General features: G+C 34.0%; 3 protein-coding genes and 1 non-coding gene across 6 annotated transcripts; 2 read left to right on the top strand and 2 right to left on the bottom strand.

The window, feature by feature from the left end:
- Window positions 1-151: 151 nt before the first annotated feature.
- Window positions 152-1,764, top strand: LOC123864244 (uncharacterized protein C9orf85 homolog). Its single transcript, XM_045904540.1, has 3 exons — window positions 152-524; window positions 1,138-1,238; window positions 1,557-1,764. The coding sequence occupies exons 1-3, from the start codon at window positions 213-215 to the stop codon at window positions 1,693-1,695; spliced, it is 552 nt and encodes a 183-aa protein (XP_045760496.1). The 5' UTR covers window positions 152-212; the 3' UTR covers window positions 1,696-1,764.
- Window positions 1,765-5,291: 3,527 nt separating this feature from the next.
- Window positions 5,292-12,207, bottom strand: LOC123864232 (golgin subfamily A member 4-like). The gene is made up of 8 exons (XM_045904520.1): window positions 11,867-12,207; window positions 11,025-11,097; window positions 10,342-10,454; window positions 9,660-9,767; window positions 9,301-9,498; window positions 9,016-9,099; window positions 5,790-8,930; window positions 5,292-5,330 (listed from the first exon to the last, which is right to left on the bottom strand). Exons 1-8 carry the CDS (start codon window positions 11,948-11,950, stop codon window positions 5,307-5,309), a joined length of 3,825 nt encoding a protein of 1,274 aa, XP_045760476.1. The 5' UTR covers window positions 11,951-12,207; the 3' UTR covers window positions 5,292-5,306.
- LOC123864991 lies at window positions 10,600-10,703 on the bottom strand. The gene has a single exon (XR_006795877.1). It is a non-coding gene; the product is annotated as a U6 spliceosomal RNA (small nuclear RNA).
- A 676-nt stretch (window positions 12,208-12,883) lies between the features above and the next one.
- Window positions 12,884-16,398, top strand: LOC123864246 (U7 snRNA-associated Sm-like protein LSm10). 3 transcript variants are annotated; one of them, XM_045904542.1, is made up of 4 exons: window positions 12,884-13,094; window positions 14,239-14,418; window positions 15,412-15,529; window positions 16,238-16,398. In XM_045904542.1, exons 2-4 carry the CDS (start codon window positions 14,276-14,278, stop codon window positions 16,376-16,378), a joined length of 402 nt encoding a protein of 133 aa, XP_045760498.1. In that variant the 5' UTR covers window positions 12,884-13,094; window positions 14,239-14,275; the 3' UTR covers window positions 16,379-16,398. The 3 variants fall into 3 exon arrangements, with proteins under 3 accessions (XP_045760498.1, XP_045760499.1, XP_045760500.1); XM_045904543.1 differs by having other exon boundaries at window positions 12,884-13,121; XM_045904544.1 differs by having other exon boundaries at window positions 12,918-12,934.
- The last annotated feature ends 117 nt before the right edge of the window (window positions 16,399-16,515 follow it).

Here is a 16,515-nt window from a genome sequence, read left to right as displayed (position 1 = left end):
TTAGAAATTGGACTTTATGCTAATGCAACAGAGTTTATTTATTGGCTAATCTATGTAAAGCCAGAGGAAGAAAAAAAAAAAGTACCTTGTGATTACATACTCTTTGGTACCTAATACCTATGTAAAAAGTACCTATTCTATGAAAAAAAAAAAAAAGTATTCTGTGATGACTGATGGTAATAAAATAAATATTTTAATTTTTATTCGCTAATATGAGTTGTTCTAGAGGAAATATTATCCGAAAAAGGCCCCAGAAGCATCAAAATAAAACTGCCTTTAAAAATGATTTACATGATACAAGTAAAAAAACTAAAGTTCTTAATAATTTGGAGGTTAACGGCGTATGTGAACGTTGTAAAGAAATAATAGAATGGAAGATAAAATACAAAAAATATAAAACATTATCTGCACCTAGGAAGTGTGTGGGATGTGAACTAAAAAAAGTCAAATATGCTTACCATGTTTTGTGTACCGATTGTGGAAAAGAAAAGAAGATATGTGCTAAGTGTTGCACGTCGTTCGATGTAAGTCTTACAAGCTTCAATACTAGAAGAAAACCACTGCTAGCTTGAGGCTTCCCTTACTTAACAAGATGTTTAAAAATCTCTGATCTGCCATCATTGGCTTGGCAGTACCATGCCATCAGAGTTTTCTTGCCAGATGAACAACGTATGAACTCTGAATACAGAGTAGGTACTACATTTGGCACTGACTGATAGCACATGATGTACACCATCACTAGCCATCATGGCCGTAGCCAGGGGGGGGGGTTCAATGGCTGAGCATTTTTACCTTTTTTTTTATATGTATTAAACAAAAAATTGCACTTGCGCTCCTATGTCTTCTTGTATTCTATCCTGCTGTCAAATTGAAAGGTAAAATTCCACTAACCAACCCAGTCAAGTCGAGCAAAAGATTTTTTTCTCATGGAAAGATTCAGTTAAAACCCAGATAACCCCCCCCCCCCCCTCCCCCCTCCCCCCGAAACCGATTCCTGGCTACGGCCATGCTAGCCATATCACTATCACTAATATAATATGTAGTATCACTCCATACATTCAAAGCCTTACATCACATCAGGCACCTTTATTAAAAAAAAATCTTACTTAAACTAACATGACAATGTTATTTTTGTAGGTTATCAAGAAAAGTGATGAAGAAAATGAAGATAATAATGTTAATAAATATCAGTCAATACTGAAAAATCTACCAGAAAGAAAACGAAGAACATTGCTTAGGTAGGTGTCATTACCTATAATATAAAGTGAAAGTCTGTTTGTTTGTTGATAACGATCGACAAATCATTCCATCCATTCCATATAATTTCCCTTTTTTTTATCAAATTCATTTGCATCATTTCTTGCGAATGCAAATGTCAAAGAACATGCTAATGTGAAAAGTTCCTCACTATTCTATTTATCATAATTTAGGCCAAATTTTTGTTTGCTGATTTTCAACACATGTTTGACTTCGCTGGGAGACATCTAGTAAAAAGAACTTAATTTTTATTTTGTAATTATTATTCTTAGATATCCATCAATACATATATTTTTCAGGTATATTAAGAAACAAGAAGATGGACAAGAAATTTCAAGCACAGCAATTGAAGCACTGCTGTCAGAAATTGATAAAATAAACCTAGATGACGATTTAAATGATGAGTCAAGTGAAGACAACCTATGTGGATCCGATTAATTTCCGTGACTTGTTGTTGTGCAAGTGTTTTATATAATCCTTTTACTTGAGAATAAAAGACATTTTACTTAATTGGTTGTTATGTGCTAAATGAAGATTAGTAGCAGACTAATGGCAGTATTCACAATCATTAAGTTATGAGGTCTCACAGTGCGCTCGAACACGTCATAGTATCCACCAATCAGATCATTGTAAATTGACGTGACACAGTCATCTGGTTGATGGAAACAACATTGAGAGACCTCATAGTGATGATTGTGAATATGGCCGTTAGTGTGGGACTGCCAGGCCCGGAGTCTAGGGGGCCTCCAAACAATAATCTCAATCCCAAATAGTATTTTCAGTTAATAAGAGCCACTTCGGGGCTTTCTAATTGTTTGCTGTTCATCTCATGGTGTAATTCACCATAGCTTTTTGAGATCTGGCTTATCAACAACTGCAGACGTCTGTTGTGAACTGTTGTTGTGAAGGACTGGAATAATAATGGTGAAACTCAGTGAAACAACACTGACGCATCTACCTTCGTCATTATTGCTCCATGATAACGCACACACACTCACACTGTTCGCTAAACGCACACTCACACTTCACTAAACGATTTTAACATTACAAGACCTGTAGAGCACTCGTAGAACCATGCCTGCAGTTAGAAACCATAAGTACATCTATCTGCAAGAACAAAATACTTGTTCACAGAAAGCAATACAAGATGCATAGACTATGTAGAGTCCAGAATCCAGATCCTCGCAGTTCTAACTCAAAAGGCGTAAATGATTTTCTTTCAGGATAGCAGATTTATGTAGATAATGAGGGTAAATACTTTAATGAAGTAAGTAAATCTTTGCTTAGGAAAAAAAGTTGCTTGAATTTTTGAAGTCCTAAAGAAAGGGTAATGATTTTAGCAGTCTATGTAAGATGTAAGTATAATGTTTGTATCCAGATTCTGTGTTCCAGCGTAGTGTCTAAACTACTGGGCCGATTTTGATGACTGAAGTGTCAATTGATTCGTTGTAAAGGTCTGGGTGACAGGCTTGAGGCTATTTTATTATACACGAAAAAAAATTACCTATCCGGTGTTACATCAAAAAAGGGGAGGTCTCTAAAAATTTTATTTTACCATTGTATCAAGTGGGATTTCAAACGATAGAGAAGAAAATTCTGAGCTCGTGAATATAAATGTACAACAATATTAAAATATACCAAGTGACAGAAAAAGAATTTTACTTTAATATTTCAGCGTTTATTAAGACGATCGCAGTCGAGTTTTTTTCAACTTTTTGTCTCATGCGGAAGTTTTCAACAAGTAAAAATCCGTCCAGTAGTTTTTGCGTGAAACCGATCCCGGAAAATCAAAGAGTTCCCACGGGATTTACCTAGGCGGTCCCATAATGAATTGGCCTAGCTATGAAATAGTCAACAAAATGAAATGAAACCAATTTTATTTTTATATGTGATCTCCACTAATATAAACACACTTTTGAAATCTGAGAATTAACACCTCTAAACCTTCATAAAAGTGACTTCAATCTTTGTCTTCAAAATGACTAAAAACGGCCGCCTGCAACTCTTCATCGTTTGAAAATTTCCTTCCTCTTAAGCCCCGCTTTAAATTTGGGAACAAATAATAGTCTGATGGGGCCAGGCCTGGACTATACGGTGGATGTTCCAGTTCCGTGAACCCGCATTCACAAACTGCAGCCTTCGGAACACCGGCAGTGTGAACGGGTGCGTTGTCGTGGAGCAACAGGACGCTTTAAGACAACTTGCCTCTGCGCTTCTCCTTAATCGTGTCTCGCAGTTTATATAGTAATGAAGCATAATATTCGCCGTTTACGATTATATTACGTTTTTTAAATTCTACCATCAAAATCCCTTGAGAATCCCAATAGATTGTACACAAGACATTTTTGTTGGATTTTTGCACCTTTGCCTTACTAGATGGCTTTTCACCCTTCTAACACCATTCCATTGACTCGCGCTTGCTTTCTGGATCATGATATAAGACCATAGTTTCATCACCAGTAACTAGCCGCTCGATTACATTCTTTGGTTTTCGTCACAAAGACCTAAAAACTCGGCTGCACAGCGCACTCGCTCCTGTCTTTGGACAGCTGAAAGAAGTTTCGGAACTCATCTTGCACTAACTTTTTTCATACGAAGATGGTCATGGATTGCACGATGGATGGTACTTTTAGAGAGCCTAAGTCTAGCTGCAATTACTCTAATCTTCAAACGTCGGTCACTTAAAACCTCCTCTTCGATTACAGCAATAGTTTCAGGAGAGAGCACTTCCACCGGTCGACCGTCATGGCCGAAGTCTTCGACCGTTTCTCTCCCGAAGCGAAACTCTTTCACCCAGTTTTTTACTGTGCTATACGAGGGGAAAGACTCCTTGTACACATCATCTAATCATTCTTTTATTTGGGCGGGAGATAAGTCTTCTTTAAACAGAAACTTGTGACGCTTCGATATTCGGTTTTCGACATTTCCAAAAATCACGCGAATCTTGATGTTCAAACCACTGCTGAGCTGAGACTACGCTTTTCATGTCGATGCATGTTAGTATATAAAGTAACACGATAAACGTACTGTCCGATGTAACATAACATGTATCGATATGTTGCTTAGAACTATATCAGGCCAATTCATTTTGGGACCGCCCACGTAAAAACCTATATCCATGCGAACGAAGTCGCGAGCTTCAGCTAGAATATTATATGAAATGATAAGACGCGGCCTAGATCCGCACGCGGGTGGAACCCCGCATGTCAGGATAATGGCCCTATAAAGAATGACCCACGAAAGGTTCCGTACATAATACAAGAAATAACACTTTTTAATCTTTTTTTAAGTTTTATAGTGGTCATTTTGAAATTCTCATTATTTGTGGTTATAGCGGCAATAGAAATTTGCACATATTCTTTGAAAATTTCGACTCTACCTATTATGCTTCACGAGATACGGCCCACTGACAAAGTAAAAATGGTGACAGGTGGCAGGTGACGCACGCACCGCTCGTTATAACCTGAACGCTGCGCAAGCGCCGCGTCACGCACGTTATCGGAAAATTCCAGTATATTATGTTCGGTGACCGCCTGGAGAAACAGGCTTACACTTACAGTTACAGTTACAGTTACAGTTGAACTTACAGGGGATCTTCGTGGAGAAAGTTGCTTTAGTTCAAAATGAAACATTATTTTCATCGTTATTTTTTTATTAACTTCATGTAAACTTTATTACTTGTACACTAATATTCATATTATAATAAAATTATGTGTTAATAATAAGTTATTTATAGTTAGTGCTTAACAGAACAAAATTTACAAAATGGCATCATTGCAATACTTACACCTCATACATATATATCTTAGATCAATAAAAATTTAGTTCCCATAATGGTAAAATTCTATCTTTACAAAATTAACCTACCTATTAAATACACTATTCTAGTTCAGCGGCAGAAACAAAAATATTGTTTTATGCTTGAAGAGCATATTTATTTTGGTATAACATGTTCAGTTTTATATACGAATTAACATCAATATAAGAATAAATAAGGTTAGTCCGTGGATTATCACTCAATTTTTCCGTTCGTCTTATTTTCTGTTCTATCAAATAATTCCAAGTTGTCGCAACTGAAAACAAAAGTGTAAATACAGTTTATTTTTCCATTTAAATTGAATAAAAATCGGCCAAGTGCGAGTCGGACTCGCGCATCGAGGGTTCCGTACTCGGTTATTTTTTTCGACATTTTGCATGATAAATTAAAAACTATGATGCATAAAAATAAATAAATACTTTCATATGACACCCCACTTGAAATAGCTTACTTTGAAAATTAAAACACATTTTAATTTTTTTTAATGATGTAACCACAAATTCACGGTTTTCAGATTTATTCCTTTACTTGTGCTATAAGACCTACCTACCTGCCTTTCATGATTTTATGTCAACGGGAAGTACCCTATAGGTTATTTGACAAACACGACGGAAGGACGGACGGACAGACAACAAAGTGACCCTATAAGGGTTCTGTTTTTTCTTTTGAGGTACGGAAACCTAAAAACTAAATAAACATACTGGAATCAACTTACAAAGCCTTGTCTTTCTTTCTCCTTCTGTAGCACTAGCTCTGTTTGTCTGTCATCAAATTTAACTACCGCTGCTAATACCTTAGCTAGAGTTATGGAATGTGTTCCAGTACCAGTCAAGTACTCATAAAGAATATTTTTCAAATATTCTAATTCAGTATTTTCTTGAAGAGCATGCAAATGCCTTAAACTAACAAGTGCTTCGTCTAATCTCAAGCCCAATTTTTCATTAGAAAGTTTCAATTTATCGTTATTTGCTTGCATTAGTTGCATATTTCCATTTATCGATTGATTCATCAATTCTAAGTCACTTAATTTCTTTTCTAATTTATTTTTTGTGTCCAATAAAATATTATATTTAGCCATGAGGTTATCAACGTTATCGCTACTGTCAATTCGTCCTGTCGCGGTCGATTGAGAATAAGTTTGTGATTGTAATTGATCCTTAAGTTCCAAATTTTCTTCAGCAAGGAAAGAATTTTCTCTAATTAAACTCTCTATTTTGTCTTTGCCACTCTGAATTTCATTTTTTAAAGTTTCCAGGTCGTGCGATAGTATATCAACCTTTTCAGGAATATTTTCTGTTGAGGCAATTATCTCCCGTAATTTATCATTTAATTGACTATTTTCCTTAGAAACTTTAGTTATATGAGTTTGAAGACCTTCAATATCAGACTGTAGACGTCTATTATCTTCTTTAAGGTTATCAAGTGCAACATTACGTTGCTTTAATATTTCATCATTCTCATTGATGATTGATAGATTGAGCTCATTTTGTGTTGATAATGTCGTATTCACTTCTTTCAACAACTTCATCTCTTCTTGTAATGTTTTTATAATTTGATTGCTTTCCACAAGTTCATCATTAATATTGGAGCCAGCTAAATCTGTCTGTGTATTTGTATCATTCAATTGTTTACTTGCTGGCGAATTCTTCTCGAGGTTATCTATTACTTTAATTAAGTGATCTTTTTCCATTTCAATTTGTGTATGTGACTTTTGAACTTCTTTTAACTCGAACTCGATGTCAATAACGTTCTTCGAAATTGAATCAGATAGATTCTTTAATGATATGTTTTCTTCTTTAAATTCTTCAAGTCGTTTTTCTAAATCGTTGATTTGACTGTTTTTTTTCATATTAGCATCTTTTAATTCTAGTAGTTCATCATGCTCTTTACTCAAAACTTCAAAACGATTTAGCATTTCTTCATACATATTAGAAACTTTATTGAACTCTTGTTTTAACATTTCTTTTTCAACCATGATAGACTTTTCTTTAGTATGTAGTTCGTCATTTTCTTTAACTAAATAATCATTTCGTTCACTTAATATTAGTTTTTCTTCATTACAAAGACGCAATTTTTCGTTCAATTTTTCTGATTCTGCGATTAATTTATTTATTTCACTCTGAGTAATTTTATGTTGTGCTTTTGTACGCTGTATTTCTTCCAAGTATAAAACATTATCTGCCTCGAGTTGTTTAATTTTTAATTCAAGTGCTTTATTTTCGTTTTCGTTACGGATTAGTTCATTTTTTATCATATTACATTGTTCTGTTATCTTTTGAACTTCGTTTTCTAATGCTTTATTACGTATTTCCAAGTTCTCGGATGTTTCAATAATGCTGGCTAAGTCTTGTTTTGCAGTTTCACTAAGTACGGTAATTTTGTCTTTTACAGTATTTATAAATGTGTTTATGAGTTGTTTAAACGTTTTAGATTGTTCTGACGCTACAGTAATTGTATTTCGCAAATTATGTATTTTGAGTTTCAAGTCTTCACAACTTAATTGGAGCCGTTGCGTGTCTTGTACTTTATCTTTCAAAATACCAATTTCCATCTTTAATTCGTTTACAGTAATATTTAAGTTCTTATTGCAATTCTGAACTAATTCGTGATTAGCTAAGAGTTTTTCAATTTCGGACTGTAATTTTACTAGTTCTATTCTTTCATCTTGTATTTCAGATTCCAAGTTACTGCATTTTACTTTCCATTCGTTCAATTCTTCCACATATTTACTAATTTCTGTAGAATCTACATGTTCTTCAATTTTTAAACTTTCAATATTATTTTTAAGTGATTGTAGTTCTTGTTCGACTTGGCTGATCTTTGAATTTTTTTTTGAGTTTTCTTCAAGCAACTGTGCATTCCTATTTTCTAAATAAACATTTCTATCAACCATTGCTAGTTTTTCAGCATTTTCTTGCTTCATTTGTAATTCAAGACATTTATATTCTTCATCCGACTTATTGATCAAACTTTCGAGACGTTGACATTTTTGTGCGAAAGTTTCTAATTCAGTTTTCACCTCTAAAATTTTTGTTTTATCAGTATTGAGTTCATTTATATCATTTCTCAATTTAGAGTTTTCTTCTTCTAAATGATTTATTTTATTCTTGTAATCATTTAATATTATATTGAGGCTGTGCATCTCATTTTGACTATTATTTAAACTTTCTTTTAAGGATTTGATTTCGTTTTCTTTTCCTTCTAATTCCTTATGAATACTAAGTTTATTTTCAGCCAGAGATATAGCATATTCTTCTTCTCTTTTACTCAGCACTTCAATTTTTTTATGCAATTGTAGAACTTCTTCTTGTGCATTTTTTAAATTCAACTCTAGGATTGACATTTCTTTACTTTTCACAAATTCATTGGAATTATTTTTGTTTTGTAATTCTTCTATCTTTTCGTTAAGTTCCTCAATTTTTTTTCTGGCTTCCAGTAAAGATATAGATGTAGCTTGTAATTGATCATTTTCTCTTACTTTCATATCCAGTTCGTTTGAAATTTTTTGTAACTCGGCAGTTAGCAGAGAATTCTTCTCTTTAGTTGTCTTGAGCGAGTCTTTGTATTTATTAATTAACTGTTCCATTTTTTCTACTTTATTGTTCAAAACAGTCATTTCACAAGGCAAAGGATCTTCATTTGCTAACTTTTCCACGCTCACATTATCTGTGGCCAGAGTTATTAAAGGGAGATCCCTTTCATTTCCTTCAGATAAATTTGGATTTTTATTGTTTTCCAATAAATTATTGCTCACAGTTGCATGATTACTCTGTAGAAGACTTAGTTTTGTATTAAGAGTTTCAATTTTCATATTTTTTTCTTCTATGTCGATTTGAAGGGCTTTCTCAAGATGAGCCTAAAACCAAGGCATACAATATAATTAACTTATTAATCACTATATTAATCACTAAACAAGTAATGAATGTACATTTATTACATACTTTAGCACTTTGTTCTAATGAACATTGTTCTCGCAATTCAGATATTCTTCTTAGTGCCTTGTCCTGTGTCTCTACAAGAACATTCTGAAAAAACATTTGACTTCATTAAATTGTTTTACATGTTTAAATTATTTATTTATTTTGTTTATTTTTTATTTGCACCAGAAAGTTGTAACAATAAAAATAAAAAGTAGACAAGTAAGCTTGTATAAGATAAGATTATACTAGTCTGATATTCCTTTCTCATAGATTTTTATACCTTAGCAAGTCATGTTTAATATTTACCTTAGCTTTTGCATTTTCTCTCTCTAGAAGTTTGTAATGACGTGCAAGATCTGCATACTGTGTTTTGTATTTGGTACATCGATCCTGCGTACGGCGATATGCAGAGTAGAGTTGCTCTTTTGTCACACGGTCAAGATTAACTGTCCCACCAGCAAACCCTCTGTCCTCAGCTTCACTCGCCGATACCTCCATATCTGACTGAAAGCATATAAAAAATGTCTTATTTGTAACTGGCTGCTCAGCAATGGCTTCTAACCCCTTTTGAACTTCTTACATATATATTATACATTAATAATTTTTTTTTTTTAGTGCAACATAGCGTTTATTATTCACATGACTTATAGAATGTAATAATTTACTTGTAAGTGGTACATAGACGGACTCTCATAGCTAGGTAGTCGAAAAGATATGTCGCTAGCCAAAGAACTGTTGGATAATCTTCGTTGTCTTTGGCTTTCTTGAGACATCTGGAACAAAGTATTATAATTTATTATTCGATTTTTGCTTTGAATGAATGCAATGAAAGATATTCTATTTGTATACCTTATTTTGCTAATATCAATACTTTTTAGCCTATCATTAAAGTTGGGCTCCCTAATTTCAATTTACAAATTTATAGCAAGTGTTTCACTCAAGTATTCAACTATTTTGGTTTCTTGACCTTAAAATAAGTATTTGCCATGGTCCATTCACATTAATGATAGAGGAATGACTGAGAAAGACTGCATTCAGCCAAGTGTAAAGGTAGTAAGACAATCTAAATAGCCAGCAGACCTCTCTCTCAGTTAGCGTCTTTTTCAGTTAGCATTTTGCTTGTGCTTTTTTGCTTAGCTCACGCAATTGTGCTTTTGACATAGCTGCAAGTCGACGACTTGCATCGTAAGACTTGTCTAGGTAGAACCTATAAATTATATTTATATGTGAAAAGATCAAATTCAATAGCTGCTGCATGGACATAGCCTAAGTCTATTATTGTATGGCCTAGTTCACAACGTGCACGGTGCAGTATAGACTATTTAAGTCACACATATTGTAATGTACCTCTTGAGTCAGATGATAATCCATAGGTTCAACATTTGCTTGCACATTTCCTGGGTGAACTTCCTGTAAGTTATTTGGTTGGTTGTTGGAAATCCGATTTTTGCTGGAAGCATCTAGAAAAGTTTCATGTTAACAAAAGTCAAAAAGCTAATCATCACTGAAATGGTCATAATATACAATTATGCTAGAAGATGTATCTTAGGTTAAGAAGTTATATTTTGTGTTGAATGTGAGTACAGGAATTAAAATTACACAAACATAAATGTGGGATGCTTTATGATTTTGCAGGTCATCTTTGCACAAGGGCCATGATAATCTCTGTATTACTCCAATTGTAGTATATATACTGTTGAAGCAAGTACCTGAGTCCAACAGTGGACATGGAAATCCTTAATGTCAGTATTATATAGATAATATTGAAATTACTGGGTTCAATATGTTAAAGTGCGGAATTCCGCACAAGATAACTTTCTGAACTTTACCTACTTAATGTTAACATTAAGGTATACTAAACTGTTAAATGGAGGAAAGCTATGCAAAAAAAGTCTGTAGTATTAAAGAAACTACTAAAGGTAGGGTAGGCAGATGAGGTGATGATGATAATTGATTGATTCATTTGTAGTGGGGGTCCAAGAATATCAGACAGACTTAAACATTATTTAGAAGTTCATAATGCTTATTACCATTATCGCCAATAGAAAATAAATCATTATTTGTAATATCTGATATACTGCTTGAAGCTGAAGATACTGCTGCCTGGAACCAAAATTGAAATGTATATTAATTACCCAAATATGGAACAGAAATAGTTATATATAAAACAAGTTGCACTGGCAGATCATAATAAGGTAATTCAATAAAAGTTGAAACTAGAAAGCAAATATTTCTCGACCCACATTCTGCAAATCCCATGTGGAAATATGCACTTGCCAATAAGTTGGGTCATTGTGTACTGAAGTGTAGGCCTAATTTAAATGACTTTCAGTCATTTACCTAACTAAATACATGAAGATCCTCAGTTTTGGTTTCAGTTAGTTCCAGTCAGATATACCTATAAAATGATTTATTAAAAGTAAATTCAAATGCAATATTTGTATACTCTACTAGATAACAATCCACATGAAGTATTTTGTAATTGCACCTTAAATGAAAGTATTTCAAATCTGTGGATCCAGTTGCATGATAGGCCGTTAAAATTATGTTAGTTTTCTTTTTCGTCTGCTTTCTCTCCTTCCATGATTAAGGTTAAAGGTGAAATTTTGGTCCACAGTCCACAACCCTTGAGTTGTGAAACTCATTTTGCATTTATTCATTGTCCAAGGTTAACAGTAACCTTAACGTTACTTCAACCGTCTATCATACTACTGGACCTTAGTAGATACGCTAGTTTCAATTTTCGATATTAACTTTTGAAATATACTTGTAACGTCACAGACTCGCACTTCACAGTCTAGGTACCTATCTAGTACAAACTGAGTACAAGTTTAGGAGTTATAACATGACTTCAACACTTCGAAACAATTACCTGAGCAGCTTGTGCAAACTGTTGGATCCTTTGAGGAGATGATTTAACTTCCTCGGCCAATTTATCTTTGAACTTCTTGAACATTATTGCTACCTAATTTAGAATAATACTAAATTCTTAAATTTTAAGATTTTATCAATTGCTACAATTAAACATAAGTGCTACGATTGCATGAATGGTAATTATTTCAATAGGAATATTAATATTTTTCTCAAATTTAACACAATCTAAAACACAGCAACATGAAATGAATTTTAATAATTTAAAACACATACAAAAATCTATGTTCACATAAACTCTGTGATTGCTCTGTGACAAAAACCACAAAATCATAAAATACAAAATCTCACAGCACAAAACGTCCAAAACCAAGAGAGCTTTTTTCTGGTCGGTGGCAAAGGGATTATGGTCTGTGGATGATGTATTTTTATACAGTCCGACAAGGCTCTTTTGGCACTTGAGTGAGGGCGCAGTTGTCGATTTATGCCAGAAGCCAAAAGAGCCTTGTAGTAGGTCTTATTATACTAGGTCTGACTCTTAGATGCAATGCAAAGGTTTCACCAAGTCTCAAAAAGGCTAGAATCCAGAGCCGTAAAACAAGTAAAAAAAAAATTAAAAGTCATAAGGTTCAAAAGAGCTAGAATCCAGAGCCAACCAAAATCAAAGTCACCAAGTGATAAACCACCTAACTGTCAAAAATTCAGATTTTTCAACTGGCTTTACGGCTCTGGATTGTAAACTTTTTGTCGGACTTCGTCTGTGATGGCGTTTGCTGGCGCGCGTGCTGTGCTTGTTTGGAGTGGCTGGTTTTTGTGTTAGTTGGTGTTTTTTGGTGGTGGAACTGACTGGGAAGCGCTCTAAAGGGGCGCCGCGCGTATGTCGGCGGGCGCCGGCGCAGACGGAGTCCATACTTGTATAAATTCAATAACTTGAAAATATCACAAACTTGACATTGGCTAATCAGAGTAAAGCCAGATTAAAAGAAAAAAAAAAAAACCTTTTGTCAGAGCCGCAAAGCCAAAGAGTATATGGAACCACTACGAGTACTAGTTTAAAAAACTTCATTTTGTAGGTATTTTATTTTTATTTGCTTGTGATTTGATTGAACTCACCGAGGTAAAAGAAAGATTAATTATTGATTGCTGAATTTTATTAAAAAGTGATTATCAGTGAATTCAGCAATAGAATTTAGACACATTCCCTTTGCCTCGTGAAACCAATTAACAAAGTAAGTTCGAGCCGCATACTTATACAGGTACTACCTTTAGGTGCCTTATTATGACAATATCAACTCGAAGACTTGTTCAAATAGCAGCATGGGGTGGCTTGGTGGTTGCCTCTACTGGATTCTATTTACAAAACAAGCTTGTAGATAGAGTAAGGAGCTATGACTATTATAAGGACGCCTTGAAAAAGCTTCGAACCCATCCTGGTGCAGTTCGCTATCTTGGAGAACCGATTAAAGACAGAAAGTTTAAATTGAGCGACAGTGAGAATAACTTTTCAGATGGAAAAACAGCCAGATTTCGTATCCCCGTAAGTGGGCCGAAAGAAAGTGGAATTTATTATTTTTGGGCAGAAAATACAGACAGTAAATGGTCAATAACCAGAGCAGAGCTGGAATTAAAATCAAAACCAGATGAAAGATTGGTGATCGTTAAACAAAGTTAGATTTATCATAAAGATTTAGTTAGTGAACTATAATAATAATTAATTATAAATCAACCATAGTTATTCAGAAAATGAACAAAGCTTTTGCGTAGATGAAAATTTGGCACATGAGTAATGAGTTAAATTTATTGTCTGGAACTAGGTACTTAGATTGTTTGCTCAATATTCTGCTGAAGATCACTTATTTTTAGCTTGTCAATTCATTGTTATTATGTGCCTACCTAGTAATATAATATTATGCTGAAAAAGACTAATCATGTTCATCTTTAAGTGTCAAAAGCAGCTAACCTGTAGCATGTGGTCTTTTATTTTTTGTTCTGAATGAAAAGCAGTTTGGGCTGTTTCTGCAAAAAATTGTATCACCAATGACACAGTTCACAACAGTTAGGGAACTTCTAACAATGACGCTGCTTCGACGTCACTGACAGGCGTCAAATGTTAGTACATTTGATGCAGGTAGCCAACATAGGCTAATATTTAAATATCGTCGATTCAGGACCAAGCCGAGAGTTCCCTCACGTTAGTTCGCTGCCAATGACCAATCAAGCATTCATTTTTAGAGTTTTATATAGGAAGGAGGCTATAATTATTTGAGTGAAGTATACTTAATAATTAAACTTTTTAAGGTTTCCATAGTCGACAAGGAAGCCTTAAAGTTTTATTAATTCAGACTCGGTCTGAAAATAAATATATTTTTTCAGTTAGTTTTATCAGACCACAGGTATCAGCGTTAGTAAAATGAATTTTGAGGGTACATCAAGGGAAAAATTCTTTTACCACAATACATTGTTGTGTTTAATTAGATGTTTGCAAGACAAAAATATTACAGTTGACCTTCGCAATGATTCATACGTTTGTGGTCAATTAGTTGCAGTGGATGGGTGAGTTGGCAATTAACCCATCTATGTATGTAGGTATTCAATATTATAATACAAATAATTGGTACAGACCACAATTCATTTAGTTATGTGCAAGTTAGGCTCTCACAGCAATATGGTCCCATAGTGACAATGACAGTCTGCAACTAGGTTGAAATATTAATTATTTAAAATCATTAAATTAATTTTATTATGTGTTTAAGTACCCATTATTTGTATTAAAATATGTCATTAAATCATGAAAATGTTTATAGTAAAAAAATGCTACCACTGTCTTGTGTATTATTGAAGAAATATCCTACATAGTTTTTTTTTATAGTAATAATTAATATACATACACAATAAATATTTGTAAGTTATAAACAAAGTTAAAGACACCAGAATCTTAAACAGCGGAGTACTTATTTTGTGTGACACTTGCAATTTATTGCTAATGCCACATACAGACTAACGGAAGGTAACATGCAATGAAAGAATTTGCCGTCTACATTGGCGCATTGTACCACACTTAGTAACAAATTCTCAGTGTGGACGCCTTGCGTACGCTACGAACGTTTAAAATCGCGCGCAGTGCGCTCAGAGCGTTCAGTTTGAACAGGTTGTGCTGAGAAGCGGCCGAACACAAACTGAATTAGGTAAGGATACAGCAACGGAAAAATCAAGGAGTGAAGAAAAAGCCATGCAATTAATATATGGCTTTTTCTTCTTTTTGTAACAAAATAATGAAGCACTGACAACCGTCAGAGTCAGCAATTGGTCACACTCATTCTGCTCCCGTGTTCTCAGCAGAAACACATGAGCATAGGTTCGTGCACGACCTACGTCCACACATGAACTGCTCCTTTCATCTTACATTGCATGTGACCTTGCGTCAGTCTGTACGTGGCATAATAGTTATTCATCAAAATCTCTAAAAAATGAAAACTTATATTATGGTATTACTAAGGCTAAGATTTCTATATCCCCAAAAACTAAATTGTAAATTTTACTTTACAGTTTTATGAATCTATCATTCTGTAAAGCTGTATATTGTGATACACAACAAAATGAATACTTTTTTGATAATCTATTTATACAAGGTCGGAATATTAGATATGTTCACATACCAGAGACGGTAAGAAAACTAATTTTATCTTTTATACTTAAACGTCTTTAACATTGAAATGAGTTAAGATTCCCTTATAAATAAAACCACTTGTTTATCTTAAGGCTTTCTTTTTAATAATCATTCACACCTTGTTTACAGAATGAGATCTAACTTGGATTGTTTATGATATACCTAATTAAATCATTACCTATATTATAAAATGCGAAAGTGTGTTTGTTTGTCCTTCAATCACTGCATGCCGCAACAGATCAACATGATTTTTTGCAAGGTCTGGAGTGACAGGCATTACTGTTACTATATATCCCACGGCATTTTTAAAAATCGGTCAAGTGCATCGGCAATCGGTCGGTCTCGCACAGGAAGAGTTCCGTATCATCGTGCAAGAAATTTTTAGTATTTGTTGTTATAGCGGCAATAGAAGTACACATTCTGTGAAAATTTGAGGTCTCTGCCTATCAGCGGGTCTCTAGAGGTCACGAGAGACCCGCTGACAGACAGACGGACGGACAGCGCAGTCTTAGTAAAAGGGTCCCGTTAGCACCCTTCGGGTACGGAACCCTAAAAACGTAAATATACATGAAATTAAGTCGCGGGCATCAACTTATATTTTTTAGAATGATGCAAATTTTGTACACAAATGTTATTTTTTAATATTATGATTTTTAATAGTTATATGTATTGTAACTGTGTACATAAATCCTTTCTCCTATTTAGATGACCATCTTAGGAAGTCTTACTAATGAGTTGAAAAGAAACAAAGGCAGAAAACCTGGTCTGAAACCAGAAGTAAAATCAACAAAAGCAACAAAAGCACTAAAACAGCACATGAAGACTGTTGCAGAGTTAGACAATTAATTCAAACATATTAAAAGATTAATATCACTTTTAAAAAATAAAGTATATTTAAATAAACTATTTCCGTAGTATGTACTTATTTACATTTTATTTAAATCCATTGAAATAGCGTTAGGGCCGGCGCACATATGGCAGAG

This window comes from Maniola jurtina, chromosome 4 (assembly GCF_905333055.1).
Source record: "Maniola jurtina chromosome 4, ilManJurt1.1, whole genome shotgun sequence".
Taxonomy (NCBI): domain Eukaryota; kingdom Metazoa; phylum Arthropoda; class Insecta; order Lepidoptera; family Nymphalidae; genus Maniola; species Maniola jurtina.
Note: the sequence above shows the minus strand (reverse complement) of the source record. Positions and strands in the feature narration are given on the sequence as shown.

Excerpts from the sequence above, each read along its gene's own strand:
- LOC123864244 (XM_045904540.1), top strand. The coding sequence starts at position 213 with ATGAGTTGTTCTAGAGGAAATATTATCCGAAAAAGGCCCCAGAAGCAT. Across the intron at positions 525-1,137 it reads AGTGTTGCACGTCGTTCGAT|GTTATCAAGAAAAGTGATGA; the intron begins GTAAGTCTTACA and ends TTATTTTTGTAG. Across the intron at positions 1,239-1,556 it reads AAACGAAGAACATTGCTTAG|GTATATTAAGAAACAAGAAG; the intron begins GTAGGTGTCATT and ends TATATTTTTCAG.
- LOC123864246 (XM_045904542.1), top strand. The coding sequence starts at position 14,276 with ATGAATTTTGAGGGTACATCAAGGGAAAAATTCTTTTACCACAATACA. Across the intron at positions 14,419-15,411 it reads CAATTAGTTGCAGTGGATGG|TTTTATGAATCTATCATTCT; the intron begins GTGAGTTGGCAA and ends TTTACTTTACAG. Across the intron at positions 15,530-16,237 it reads ATGTTCACATACCAGAGACG|ATGACCATCTTAGGAAGTCT; the intron begins GTAAGAAAACTA and ends TCTCCTATTTAG.
- LOC123864232 (XM_045904520.1), bottom strand. The coding sequence starts at position 11,950 with ATGTTCAAGAAGTTCAAAGATAAATTGGCCGAGGAAGTTAAATCATCT. Across the intron at positions 9,100-9,300 it reads GAGAAAATGCAAAAGCTAAG|AATGTTCTTGTAGAGACACA; the intron begins GTAAATATTAAA and ends ATGTTTTTTCAG. Across the intron at positions 8,931-9,015 it reads CATTAGAACAAAGTGCTAAA|GCTCATCTTGAGAAAGCCCT; the intron begins GTATGTAATAAA and ends CCTTGGTTTTAG.